The sequence below is a fragment of the Marmota monax genome, unplaced genomic scaffold (genome assembly GCF_021218885.2).
Source record: "Marmota monax isolate L192 unplaced genomic scaffold, Marmota_monax_Labrador192_F-V1.1 WCK01_AAM20220418_F8-fsc00006, whole genome shotgun sequence".
Classification (NCBI taxonomy): Eukaryota; Metazoa; Chordata; class Mammalia; order Rodentia; family Sciuridae; genus Marmota; species Marmota monax.
The window spans coordinates 29423131-29438020 of NW_026693712.1; the positions used below are offsets into that span (position 1 = coordinate 29423131).

General features: G+C 35.6%; 1 protein-coding gene across 1 annotated transcript in view; it reads left to right on the top strand.

The window, feature by feature from the left end:
• LOC124103734 (uncharacterized) overlaps positions 1-14890 on the top strand; it is a 110120-nt gene that overhangs the window by 40575 nt on the left and 54655 nt on the right. Inside the window, exons 7-8 of the mRNA XM_046460441.2 lie at positions 4873-4983; positions 13143-13321. Of these exons, the coding sequence (XP_046316397.1) occupies positions 4873-4983; positions 13143-13321 (290 nt within the window). The remainder of the gene's footprint in view (positions 1-4872; positions 4984-13142; positions 13322-14890) is intronic.

The following is a 14890-nucleotide window of genomic DNA, read 5'->3' on the forward strand; positions in this document are numbered from 1 at the left end:
AACAAGGCCCATCTTTTTGGAAGCTCTAGCATTTAAAATGCTACTGTTATAGAACAATTTTTAAATGAAATCCACAAGCTCCTTTTTTAATTATAAGGTTTTCAGATTCTGCATTATATGTAAATATGCATGAAAATATGGAGTAGCTCAGCATTCATTTCTCCATAATAAACACGGAACTGTGCAGTCAAGTATCTTATTAGAGGGAAATGTAAATTTAGAAAATCATGGTCTTATTTTCCACCAGCAACATACACTGAATTATTCCACCCACCCCCAAGATCAGCCTCAAGTGGTAGAAATATCTGTGTGGTATATATCACAAGGCTACCTTGAAATATCTCCCCCAAGAAGTCCTAATGCCTCAAACTCCCACCATAATTACTAGATAAAGGAAAACTTATAAGTTGTATTGCATGATATTGGAACACAATCAGTACCCTTGATAACTAAACTTAAAAGCAATTATATAAACTACCCAGAAGAGTTACACTCCATAAATAATTCCTCTACAAACAAGAATTATTTTCACTCTCATAACTTAATGATACAAAGATAGCATAATTTTCAAATGAGCAGGGGATTTGAATAGACATTTCTCTAAAGAAGATGTATAAATAACCAATTAGCAAGTGAACAGTGTTCACCATCTGTAGCCATAAGGGAACCACAAATCAAAACCACAGATATACCACTTCACACTCACTAGGAGGGCTGTAATAAAAAAAAAAGTTAGATAATAAACATTGACAAGAATGTAGAGAAATCCAAAACACGCATGCAATACTGGTGGGAATATGAAATTGTGTAGTCACTTTGGTAAACAGTCTTGACTTTTCCTCAAAATGTTAGATATGGAGTTCCCACTTAGGGCAGTTCTACTTATGGTATAAATTCACAAAAAATGAAAACAGATGTTCACAAATTTCAAATTTGTCTCCAAATTTACATAGCTGTTTTTAAATGTGAATAACGCAAATGCCCATCAATTGAAGAGTGGATTAAAAATATGCCATATTCTAACAATGAATATTGTTTGTCAGCTAAAGGAATATATGACAGCTTATAACACAGATGAATCTTGAAAACTTTAGGCTGAGTGAATAAAGCCAAACAAAAAAGACCATTTGTTTTATGATTCATTTTATATGAAATGGCATAATCACAGTAGACAAGTCCAGAGAAGCAGAAAGCAGATTTATAGTTGCCTTAGGTTGGGGGGTTGGTGGGGGGGGGCAGTGGATATAAAGTAACCATTATTGACTAGTTTCTTTCCATAGTGAAAAAAATGTGCTAAAATTAGATTGTGGTGAGGGTTGCACCACTCCATCAATATACTAAAAATAATTGAATTGTTCAGTTTACACAGATCAAGTAGATTGTATGTGAATTAAGGGTGCTTTTTTTTTTTAAAAAAAAGGATTATTTTCATATTAGTAAACTCTTTAAGTAAAAAAAAAGTTATTTAAAATCAAATTTTACTTAGTAATGACAACCTATTACTGGACCCCTACATTTATTTTAGTGGTTTATAACTTTATCTAATCAATCATTTAACCTATTGATTGGCACAAATACTCAAATGTTTTCCTTCTACTTCCATAATCCTTAAAGTTTTTTATCATTTACTTTCCCATTTCCGGATATTATCACCTTTACTCTGTTCTTACTTTTTTTGACTTCTTGGACATAAAAGGATTAAAAATGCTGTGGTTACTCTTTTCTTCATGGTACTAAGAATTGAATTTAGGGGCGCTCAGTCACTGAGCCACATCCCCAACCCTTTTTATTTTTCCTTTGATACAGGGTCTTGATAAGTTGCTTAAGGCCTCGATTAAGTTGCAGAGGTTGGTTTGAATTCACAATCCTCCTGCCTTGGCCTCCTGGGCCATCGGGATTACAGGAGTGCCACCACACCCAACAACTGTGGTTACTCTTATGGCGCCATGATACGACTGTTGATTTTCTTTTCAACCCTAAAATTCTTCACTGTCTTCATTGACTTTTTACTCTTGAGTCCATGCTAAGATATATCTATTTCTTTCTTGTATTCTCTTTGCCCCCTCTTTTCTCCTCTCTCTAAAGTTAATTATTCTTCAATATTTTGTCTTCAAAGCTCTGATTTATCTTCTTACATTTGTCCCATTGGTTAAGAAACATGAATTTATTTCTCAGGCCTATCTTATCTTCTAGATTTGAAACATATTTTTCAATAACTCAAATGAATATTTTCAATTTTATCTTCCAAGTTTATCTCAGTGTATCTAAAAACACACATATTCAACAAACACTTAAAAATCTCCTGCCTTGTGTCAGAGATTATACTAAGCAGGGTAAATATCAAAATAATTAAGAAATTTTACTTGTCCATAATATGTTTACAGTCCATTAAAATTAGATAGACAGGTACACAAATAAATGAATAAAATGTTTCAGCTCCCATGACAGATTTTTATACCTCATTTCCAATTCTCATTTCTGGAGTCATATTTCAGGTTTGTATATTTTAGTAATAATGTTAATACTGATCTGCTTAATGTAATCTCTCCCTACCCTAAATTAAGCTCTTATAAACAACTGCATATTTATTTTCTGCTCAAAATCTTTAATGGTTCTTTATTGTTGAAGGATCAAGTATAAATTCTGGATCTTCACCATCAAGAAGACCCTTCATATTTTGGTCATCTTTTCTGCCTTTTCCCCTCTGTCTCCCCACAGCCTCTCTCCAGCTAATCTGAGTCTCTTACTCTTTGACATGTCTTAAAAAGTTGTTGCCATAAGTTTGTTCAGAATACTTTTAATTTCTTGCTTTTCATATTGTTTAAAATTATGTTAGCTTTGGAACAAAAATATATTTATGACTTAAGACCAAAAACTTAAAAAGTAAAAAAGAAAAAAAAAAAGGTTGTTAGTCCTTGTGGTTGTTCCTCCACAAAGGTTGTTACTCCATTGTGGATGTTTTTGGTTGGAGAATAGTTTTATACCAAATAATGTTTTGTGATACCTGAGTTTCTTTTTCTTATGTTTGTCATCCCTAAGGGCATTGAAGTCATTGGCATCTGGCAGGCAGTAGGAAAAGAATATGAAAGGTTGGCTCTTGGGATGATGTCATGGGCCAGGTCTGGAAGTGGCACCTTTGCTTTGGTTCACAGTCCAATAGCTAGAATTCATATATATTGCATGCCCAACAGCAAAGGAATGCATGAGTCAAAAGACAAGAGAAATTGTATTTGTGAACACCTAGCACTCTGCCACTTTATCTTCCCTATGATTCCCCACTAAAAAGAATCTATTTATTAATCAGTCATACCAAATTCTAATTATTCTGAAAAGCATTTTGTAACTATCCCAAATTGGAGTGAAAATGTCCTTTTCCAAAGTTTTACATTATCTATAGCCTTTGTTTTATGTTTTTTTTATATTTGTCACTCACTGTATTACAAATATATATATATATATATATATATATATATATATATATATACACATTTTATTAAGCATGTCTTTTCTTTTGCAATGGAATTTAAAATTCCTTACAGGTAGGAATTATGACATACACTTTTGGCATCACTCAATCATTCATTCAACATGTATTGATTGGAAGATTATAATATATAGGTCTTAATATTTAGTACCATCAGGAATACAAAAATTAATAAGGATTGTCTCTGGACCTATGTTGTCATTTTGGAATTTAGTTCAGAAAGCATTGCCATGAGTAACTGCTTTGAGTTCTTTTAGACTAAGGAGGAATATATTGAAATGGTCACCCATACCATGAGACTTTAATTAGGTACAAGCATGATATTATGTAAATGAACAAAATATCAAATACTATACCTACCCTCCTGTGTTGGTGAGCCACTGTTTATCAAGCAGAAAAGGCCTTCCCTACTATTATGAACAGATTTAGACAGACCATGGCCATTACTGGAAATACTCTTTCTTGCTACCCACACCAGTAGAGCCATGCTTTAAGATTAAAATCTTTAAATTGTATAACATTCTACATAATAAAATTCTGACGTTGCTGCATAGTACTCTGCATATCCATGAACAGGACATATGCACCAAGAACTGAGATCTAAGAAAGAGGAAACAAATGTAAAATGAAGCACAAAGGAAAAAACAGATGTAAGAATTTTGGCCAAATATATGGAATAACTTATTAAAAATTAATTAACCTTAAAATGGCTTATTACATCTTTTTTATCCCCAGAAAATGTTAAGTATGTTGCAGTAAATGCAAATGCTATAATCCAAGGGATAAAATAAATACCTTCTAGAAAGGTCCTCCCTGTTTCATACCCTGAGTCCTAAGGCTTGAACTATTTTTGTTTACTTTCTGTAATTGCTCAGGGAGGAGCCTATTCGATGAAAGTAAAAGCAGCTCTATTTCTTTTTTTTTTTTCCTGACCACTCCAAGATCTGTTTTTGCACAACTTTGTAAGTATTTCAATTACTTGTTCCCTCAACAATCCTGCAGAGAAGCTCTGCCCCTGCCCCCATCCTCCTTTTATAGATGAAGATATTGAGGTTAAGTGATTTTCTCAGGGTTACAAAGAGACCTAGCAGCAATGGAGGAATGAGAACTAGCAGTTCAACCTTCTGGTGGATGAATAGATTGCGTTTCTGAGCAGCTTTGCTATTATATTGCAAAGAGGCCACTCAGACAACTGGCTGAATGTGGGAGTCCAGGAAATGAAAGGCAGGCGGCAAGGAGAGCATTTTCCTTCTTATTAATGACATAGGCAATTGTCTAAAGTTGGAAATAAAGGCCCTTTAGAGAAAGCCTTTTTTAAAAGAGTACAAACAGCAGGACCCTCAAGTGGGAACTTTCCTTCAATGAGACCATTGTCTGTCTGCTTACAGACAGTGCTGCTGAGGAAGCTGGGCTCCTGATCGGAGATGTGGTGCTGTCTGTCAATGGTACTGAGGTCACCAGTGTCGAGCATGCAGAAGCTGTGCACCTTGCAAGGAAAGGTAGGTGGGCCAGTTACAGAGAAGCAGAGAGCTGCAATGCACAGCTCAAATGTGAGGAGGGGGACAACTGCACAAAAGAGACAAATGCACTTCTCTCCCAAGTTGCCTCTTTAAAACTTTGTCATCAACATAATTTTTCATAAGAATTAAAGCACGTCTAACTGATGTACTTTTAGTATTGATGGTCAGTCGCAAAGTAAAACCAGAAAAATGGCAGTAAGAGGAACACTCTTTATTACCAATATATTTCTTTAAATTCCTTGCACACAAACACAAAAAAGATATTCTCATTACAAGGATTCACTTATTATTTCTTTTCTTCCTACTTACATCCCTTGTTCCCTTCCTTTCTTCCTTTTTTTTTTCTTTTTATCAGTATGTAGAGTTAAGAGCCTCAGGCTTCTAGTGTAAAAAAAAAAAGAGCAAAAGAAGAAAAAGAAATCAGTCAATCAACCAATCAATCAATCTGTGGTCTAAAGCTTCTGGAGATTCTGCAAGGGCCACCTGAGGGTTCCCTTTAAAACAATTCTAACAAAGATGAAAAAGACCACACCAACAGTGCTAATGCCTGCCACATACCCTTGCATCCCCTCACATTGAACTTTGTGAAAAGGTTAATATTGTCATCCTTTCTGCAAAACAACTTACTTTTTTTGGACCAAGTTAGGAATCCTTATCTTCCTGCAGACCTAAAAATACACAGCTAGAAAGTGTTGTGTTACACCATGGGATTATTTGGTATAGTATCCATTCCTGGTTCCGTAAATGATGTATAAATACTTCAGTGTCACTGAAGTATATTATCAGACAATAAGATATTTAAAATGTGTGCACTTGGGAGAGGACACACTTCTCAAGCAGTAGGTGTCACTTGCCTTTCTCATGTTTAGGGATTAGCAACAGCGAGAGACTTCTCTAGCACAAGAAAATCATTAACAAGTGCTGTGTCCTGAGGAGTGTTCTGAACTTTTTTTGAGATAGAATTTGGCTTGGTGTTTTGCTGTTCTGTAGTACTGGTACCAGATCTACCAGGAATCCAAGAACATTGGATCTTTATATTACACCATACACAAAAATGAATGCAAAATGAATTAAAAATTTAAGAACTAAAACTCCTAAAAGAAAACAAATTGAAATTTTTTTCATGATATTGATTTTAGCAGTGATTTTTTAATATAAAAACAAAAATACAGGTAACAAAACCAAAAATAAATCAATAGGATACATCAAACTAAAAACACTCTCATTATAGTTAATATCCTAAATGTATAAGGAATTTCTAAAGCTCAAAAGCAAAAATAAAAAAAAAATTTAAAAGAAAAAGAAAAAAAAAACCCATAGTAATCCAATTTAAAAATGAGCTAAGGATTTGATACTTCTCAAAAGAAGACATGCAAAGAGCCATCAAGAATACAAAAAAAAAAGATCAGTGTCACTAATTGTTACAGAAATGCAAATCAAAATCACACTAAGATATCACCTCATATCTGTCAGAATGGCTACTACAAAAATAAAATAAAATAAAAACTGTAGACAACATGTGTTGGAAAGGAGGTAGAAAAATTGAAATCCTTGCATACTGTTAACAGGAATATAGAATGTGCAGCTACTATGGAAGATAGTGTGAAAAGACTTCAAAAAACCAAAGAGAATTACTGTATGACCTAGGACTCTCAGTTGTGGGTGTGTTTTCAAAGGGAATGAAATCAGGATCCCAAAGATCTGCACTCCCATGTTCATTGCAGCACTCTTCATAAAAGATAAGATGTGGAAACAACCTAAAGGTTCATTGGTAGATGGATTAAAGAAAATGTGGTATATAAATAATTAAATACCATTCAGCATTTAAAAAAGAAGGTAATTCTGCAAAATATGTCAACATGGATGAACCTTGCGGATAGTATGCAAAGTGAAATAATCCGGTCACAGGAAAAAACACTGAATGATTACATTTATGTGATGTATTTCAAATAGTCAAAATCATAGAAGCAAAGAATATAATGGAGATTTCCAGGAGCTAGACGAAGGTAAAATGAGGGAGTTGTTAATCTAACGAGTATAAAATTTAAGTGTTGCTACTGAATAATTTCCAGACATCTCCAGAACATTTTACCTGTAGTCAACAATAGTGTGTTATACACTTAAAAATTTGTTAACAGGGTAGACACCAGGCTAAATAAATAAATAAAATTTTATTATTAATTCTTGTTATAAGTAAGAAGAATTGATATTTAAAATCCAAAAAAAAGTATTAGTAAATTTGAACTTCATTCATAAGTTTACAGAAAATAAATTCTATATCCTACAGAGCATACATACTCTTTTTCTGAATACAAAAGAACATTCACAAAAATTGACAATATATTAAGCTAAGAATGAAGCCTCAATAAATTTCAGGCACTTGACATCATATAGATTATATTCTCTATAATGTAATTAAGTTAAATTAATTAATAAAATAATAACTTTTTAAGTCCACTAAACAGTAGGAATAGCAGTTTTCTTTCTTAACTTGAGAAAGACTATCTGCCTATATTAGTCAGCTTTCTGTTACTATGACCCTGTTACTATGACAAAATACCTGAAAAAAATAAACTTAAAAAGATAAAAAGTTTATTTTGGCTCATAGCTTCAAATATTTCAATTCATGATTTCTTGGACCTGCTGCTTTGGGCCTGTGGTGGCACAGTCTATCATGGCAAGAATGCCTGGGAGGGGAGGCAAGAGAGACAATCAGAAAGCAATAGAGACAAAACGAGGGAACAGATTCTCAGTGTCCTTTCAAGGGCACAACCCCAGCAACTTCATTTCTTTCCACTAGGCCCTACCTCCTAAAGTTTCACCACCTCTCAATAGCATGACAGTTTGGCTACCAAACCTTTAGCATATGGGCCTTTGGGGGACTTTTACAATCCATACCATAACACTACCCAAATCCTAATCATCAAAAAAAGTACACACACAAGATCAAAACATATAACAGAGAAACTCTGAACACATTTCTTTTGATAATGAAAAAAGACAATGCTGATAATAACAACCCTATTTATCAAAATATCAAAGGGCCTGACGCATCCAATAACACATGCAAGAGAAGGAAAGAGAAATGTTCTAGGAGGAAAGAGAAAAAAATGTTATCGTTTGCAGATTATATGAGTATCAGCAATCCAGCATCTAGAACTAAATAGACAAAGACTGAACAAACCATGATCACCTTATAAAAATCAGTAGTATCTGCTTACATCAGTAAAAAACAAAAAGAAAATGATATATGATTAACATTATCAACCAAATTATAGGGTAGGTAAGAATTAATCTAACAAAAAAAAATGCACAAGAACTTCATGGAAAAAAAGTATTTATGGTTCCCTCAAGGTACATAAAAGAAAATTTAAATACTTGGAAATGGAGTGGAAAAATTTGTAAAGATCTTAATTCACCCAAAATGAATATAAAAATTCAATAACATTCCAATAAATTTTTAATAAATTGTGTGTGGCTTGTCACACTTATCCTCAAATATGTAGAAAACTAAATATCTGCAAATAACTATGTCATTTGTAAATAAGGCAAGCCATAGCAAAGGACTTTTCATACCAGATACTAAGATATATTACAAATCTATAGTAATATATAAAAGGTGGAGTTCTTCCACAGAACAGATAAAGACTAGTGGAAAGAAAAGGACTAGAAGGCTCAAAAACATACTCAAATATTAATCAAAACTTTATATATGGAAAAGGTAACCCCACAAAACAATGAGGAGAGGACAAAATTTCTAAAAAAATCTCACTTTTATAGAGAAGTTAGCTGGATTCAAGCATTATGGCTTAACCTTTATATCTTTTACAAATGTGGACTTCAGCTATATTAAAGACTTCTATTGTAAAGTTGAAAGCATTGTCAATAAAAGAAATTGTAGGAGAATAACTTTGTCAGTAATCAAAGAAATGCAAATTATCAGCAAGATGATAGTTTAAATCCTAAAGATTTAAAAAAAAACAACAATGATTGAAATAATAGAAATACAAGACAGAAAGGATAAGGAAATGAGCCTACTTGTGCACTCCTTAGGGGATGCGGGCATTTCAGAGAGCAATCTTGCAGTGACTAGGGCAGTGCCTATAAATCTTATATCCTTGCAGTTGCACTTTAGTGTGAACAACCCCCAAAAAACTTTCAAAGGGACCCATGCAACGGCATTTGTTGCAGTGTCCTATGTAGTAGAAAAGAATTACAGGCAGTTTGGGTGGCCATCACTAGATGAAAGGATAAGTAAACCACAAGAGATTCACACTCTGCGTTTCTACACCTCATTTCACAACAGTAGCCAGGACCATGGATAGATTTGTAAAACATGGTTTTGAGTTGAAAATAAAAGAGAGAGGAGGGGAGAAACAAAGCAGAGTGAGAGAGAAAGATATAGAACTACATCTTAGCATAATATTGTTTCTAAAAATAAACCAATGTACACAAAATACCACAGTCAGTGTGTTTTGTAAGGGACAGAATGCCTGACGAGAAAATAAAGTAAAACAAAACAAAATGAAATAAAGCAAAAAGAGGTCTTGCAGAGAACCATGTGCCAGAATCTCAATGTGACAATCAGCTGATCTGAGAATCAAGAACACCAGAGTTCAACAGCAACAGAGGAATGCTTCCTGATATAGGCAGATAGTCTTTCTCAAGAAAGGGGAACCCAAAAAACAACTTTAGCCCCATCTACATTCTAAAATATATAGGCAGTAATGGTGAAAGAAGGCAGAACAAAACAGGATTACTGGGGAGGGTGGGTCTACAAGAAGAATATACATGACCATGAAATTGATCTATATTTGTGAAAATCAAATCACTTTTTGCCACATGTTGAATCCTAAATCTAGCTGTATATTAGTCACTGGTAAGAAATTTGTGGTCGTGATCTGCACATTTGTAATTTGGGTTAACTCTCCCTGATGATTCTTTCACAAACAGCCCTGCATCAGAGCACGGCATCTCAGAGACATGCTATGGCCCTATGATTACAAGTGTATTTTCTTAGACTCCAGCACCAGTGTTACCTCCCCAGACTAGCGTGACAAAGGAGATTTACTGAAGATTAGGAAGTCTAATTTCATAATTAGGATTACTATTTAATAGTACTGATCACACACACCTGTTAAAATACTTTGATTTTTGCTGACAGGAAGACCAAAACAATTTTTTTAAAAGTGCTCAGTGTCACATTGTGATGACAATGTCTCTGTGTGAATATTTGTTTTAGTTTGGTGTCCCTTACTTTTTGTTTTTGGCTTTTCTATACATGTATAGGGCTCCTTATTTGCAGACTCATGTAGAAGATTTAATCAACAATAAAAAAGAGTAAAGGAACACAGTAAAGCTTAATCAGTCCAGAGTCCTTCACCTTCTTCTGGGCTACTTTGCTTCACTAAGTGCAGGCTTCACTAAAATCAAGCACACAGGTACCTCTGGAGCCCAGGCCCTCAGCTGTGAAGCACACAGCAAGCCCTCAGGGACAGTACTTGTCTTGCACATTTCTCCTCTGTGCTGAGGAGAGTGGTAGAGTTTGTCTGACAGCAGAGGTGTGACTCTGACACAGTTTAAGATTGGTGGCATAATAAGAAGACGGTAAGCCAAGGAGAAAGTGTGAATTAGAAAAAGAAATTATTTTTTCTCTTTCCTGTAGCTGTAAATAACCTCACACAACTCCTTACTTTCAAAGCTCTGGGCCAAAGTGCTAGGAAAGAAGAGCTTGCTGGGTAGCTTTTGTTTTGAAGAACATCATCACCAAAGAGCTAAATTTGTTAAAGATTTAGTTTTCAAGCTTTTTTTCATCTAATGAAACTGGAAGTTCTCTTGATTCTTTAATCTCAGGCTGCAGATATTTACTTTCCCACATCCTTCATCCCACCCACCACCAAAAAACAAGCAAGATGTCCAGAAAAGGAAAGTAATTCTTCAGGTTGGAGAGATACATAGAAAAAGAAGCAAAGGAGGGAGCTAGTTTTGTTGCTGAGAAATATAGGGACTGAAAATGGAAGCAGGCAGAGACTGGTAAATCATAATCAAGGAGAGGAAGAAATATGGAAGTTGGTGGCAAAGACTGTGCTAAATAACAGAGCCTCTTGGAAACTGAGAGGTACCTGAGAACTTGCAATTCAAATTGTAGTCAAACATTACCTGAGAGCTTGTTACAAATTCAGAATCTCAGGCCTCATGCAGACCCACTGAGTGAGGATATGCAGTTTAGCAAACCACTGGCTGATTTGCATTCTTATTTGATTTTTAAAGCATTGAACTAAAGATACTTCCTAATTTTAAGCTCCCAGTAAGTTAATAAATATATGATAACAAAACCAGGAGGCTTTAAACGTTCCTACTTGACAATTTAGTTCTTTTAACAAACACACACACACACACACAGAGTACAATGACTATACTAATAACTTTTTTTGAAGTTAAGATCAACTGTCTAAAATCTTAAATTAAGCTTCTCTGTGAATGTCAGGTCCAAGTCCTCTGGGCCCTGATAGAATTGGATGAATAGTATAAAAACCACCACTGCCCGACAGCTGTTTGGAACTTAGAAACTCCCAATGCATCCGGCTCATGTCCGAAACCTGCATGTGAAAAACTTCCTTCTACTATGATGACACTATGCTGCAGCAGGGCCATCTGTATCCCTACCCCAGAGAGAATTTTTTGTGGTACACCAAGTTTTGTTTATGGCCAGACTGAAATACAAGCTTGGCCTGATCAGTATCAGAGAAACCCATATGCAGACTATGTAAGCAAGAGAAAAATGACCTCAAGGGGCACCCACTGCAACAGTACATAAATAAATTGGCAGATGTGTCAACTATGCATATTAGTCCAGGAGTGCAGTTCTTTGGGGACTGAAGTCCAAAGACAAAGACATTTGTGGGTTGCTGGTCAATCTGGAGCATTTCCTCTAATTTTTTTGGATGTGTTTTTGACAGGAGCTTAAGGGCAGTTCAATAAATTAAAATGTATTTACATGGCAATGAAGAATTATCTTGACACACAGAGAGTTATTTAATTACCAAGGTGCATTGCGTGCTGCTAAAGTTAAGACTGTGTCAGCCTTTCTGGGACAAATCTTTATTTTCAGGGCCATGTGGCTCAGCCAGGAATGATCCCCTGGGTTGGAGCTTGTCATTTATAGAAGAGGAGTCTCCTCACTGACCCCCATTTCCATAGACAGCTCTAAACAGATCGGTAATCTCAATGTCAGACATCATGATGAAGTCAGCGCAGCCAAGGCCAAATGTCCCCCTTCAGGGATGTGGCCTCTCTCTCAGAGGAATTGTAAATGAAGTCATACCCCATTTGCAGTCTTCAAAGCATGTCAGGGTTGCTGTCTGTCTGAGTGACATTCAGAGTGTTGTCTTGAGACATCATAAGATAGGTGTATGATAAAAGTCTATGTCCACATTGGCAGCATCAAAGCACAATGACCTCATATTAACAGGGACAGGGACAATTTCCCCAAGCTACACACCATCCAGTCCTATGGGGAAGAAGATGCCATTAAATCCAAGCACCAAAGGCTTTCTAAGGAAGAGAAGATAGGAATCTGGAAGCTCAGGGTTAAACTCTAAGCTTAAGTCAGATATGTAGGTGGGGGGAAGCACTTTAGCCCTCCTAGATCTTCTTCTACTTCCAAGTTCAAGGGTTGGTAATTGATTTTGATGAGAGACACTATTGGCAACAGTGTCTTAAATCTTCCCTTTTGCTTATTTAAGCAGTGACTTAAATCTTCCCTTTTGCTTACTTGGGTCAAATAGGCCCAAAATGAAAATGAACAGAACTGAGTTCATAATTAGAACCAATAGGTCATTATGGTTGAATGAAAGAACTGTGTCCTGGAAGTCAGGACACCTGGGTCCTGTATCTGACTCAACCCCTTGTAGGATGTGAGTCCTTGAGGAAGTCACTTTACCTCACCAATTTTTATTTTCCTAAAAAACATGAGGGTTTTAATCGCTAAGGAATTCGTTTCATTCCTAAGCTAAAATTCTATTTAATTCCATTTCTAAAAGCTATAACTGTTTCCTCATCTACTCCTGAATAGTAGTGTCCTTCCAGTTGATTTTAAGATTTCTAGCCACTGAACAATGTTATATTCATGCCTTTAGGTCCAGACATCTTGACTTTGGTGGTGGGATCTGACATCAGCCATTGTCCCAATACCCCCCGGCCCACCTGCCGTGGCTATCTACATAAGAGGACTCACTCTGGCTTCATGAAGGGTTGGAGGAAGAGGTGGTTTGTGCTGAAACATGATGGCTGTCTCCACTATTACAAACATAAAAAGGTAACTGAGGGTATGGGTAAGGGCTGGCCCCGGGAGAAGAACAAGAAGCAATAGGCAAAGCAGTCCTATGAACTATTCTGTGTCCCAAGTAGTCTCTTGTATGGTGCCATGTTGCAGGATTCTGGAAACAGTGTTCTCTTCTGTGGCTTTTTGGAAACTTTTTCTTTCTTCAAAAGCTTGGAGAATTGTAATTTATTTTCTCTGCTGCTGCATAAATCAAGGCTGGCATAAGTTTCTATCTTGTCTGCTCCTATTTTCATCTTCTCTGTGAAAACTTTCTTATCAAAGCCAAGAAAATAAGAACCAAACTGAATATTTAGAGAAATCAAGGTGGACCTAAGGCAAAGCACAGGTGGCCAGGGCTGAAGAGCTCAGGCACTGTTCCCTGTGTGATAAGACTCGGATGTCATTAATGCTCCTGAGGCAGAGCACCAGGGAAGTGGCCTGGAATACCTTGTTTCATTTTCCAAAATCTCTTAGGTGATTTCTACCTATAGGTGAAAATTGGAATCATCTAGGGAATATTCTCAAAATATGCAAGCTTAGTTCTCCTCCCAGATGTTTCTCATTTGGCAGGTCTGGGATGGAGCCCAGGCCCATACATATGGGGAAAGCATTTCAGGTGATTCTAATGTGCAGTTCACATTTTGTCAGCATAAGTGTTTTATCAGCCCCATGAAATCCAGTGTCTAATACTTTTTAATCAGATGCAAACATGGTAAAAACAGAGGTTTCACGTGGACATCTCAATTTCCAGTTTCTCTTGAAATAGTCTGGGTGTTGGCAGGAGCTAGATGGACTCTTTTTCCTAAGGAGTACATACACTCTCCCATCTGTTAAAGGACCACCTACTGGCTTCACTTTGACATTATTTGTGAGTTCAAAGCAGGAGTTTTGATTTACCTCATTCATTACACAATCTTATTTTTTCTTCCTTTAATTTATATTACCCTAGTTTCCTAACTTTAAGTTGTACATATATATATATATATATATATATATATATATGTGTGTGTGTGTATAGTATTAATTAGTATTAATAGTATTAATTAATAGCTAGATTTTAATGTGTATATATGTATATACACACACACACACACATATATATATATATATATATATTGTATATACACATATATATGTACATACAATATAAACCATCTATTTGTGACACAGAACATGGGGTGCTATGCTTTCATGGAAATGTGAGCCCTATAAACTATTCTGAAAAACTTTGTCTCCCTCCAGTGCAGGAAAATAAAAATTTACTCTAGTTAGGATGAGAAATGATGATCTATCCTTGATTTCTGTTGTCTGAGTGCTAAAGTGGAATAGACCAGAAGTTTCCAGTCTAGGTGTTATTTCAGAAGCCCCAGAATTTTTCAAAGTACACGGGCAAACTGTCTCCTCTCTTCCTGAATCTCCAAGAGTGGTCCTTGAATTTGTGCATTCTTTTCTAAGCTTTCAAGTTGATTTTGATTTGTAGCCTAGGTGAGTTTCACAACAACAGCTCATCTAAGCTTGCCAATTGTTCTTTCTTGAGATTGGTATCCTGAGATTATGTACTTA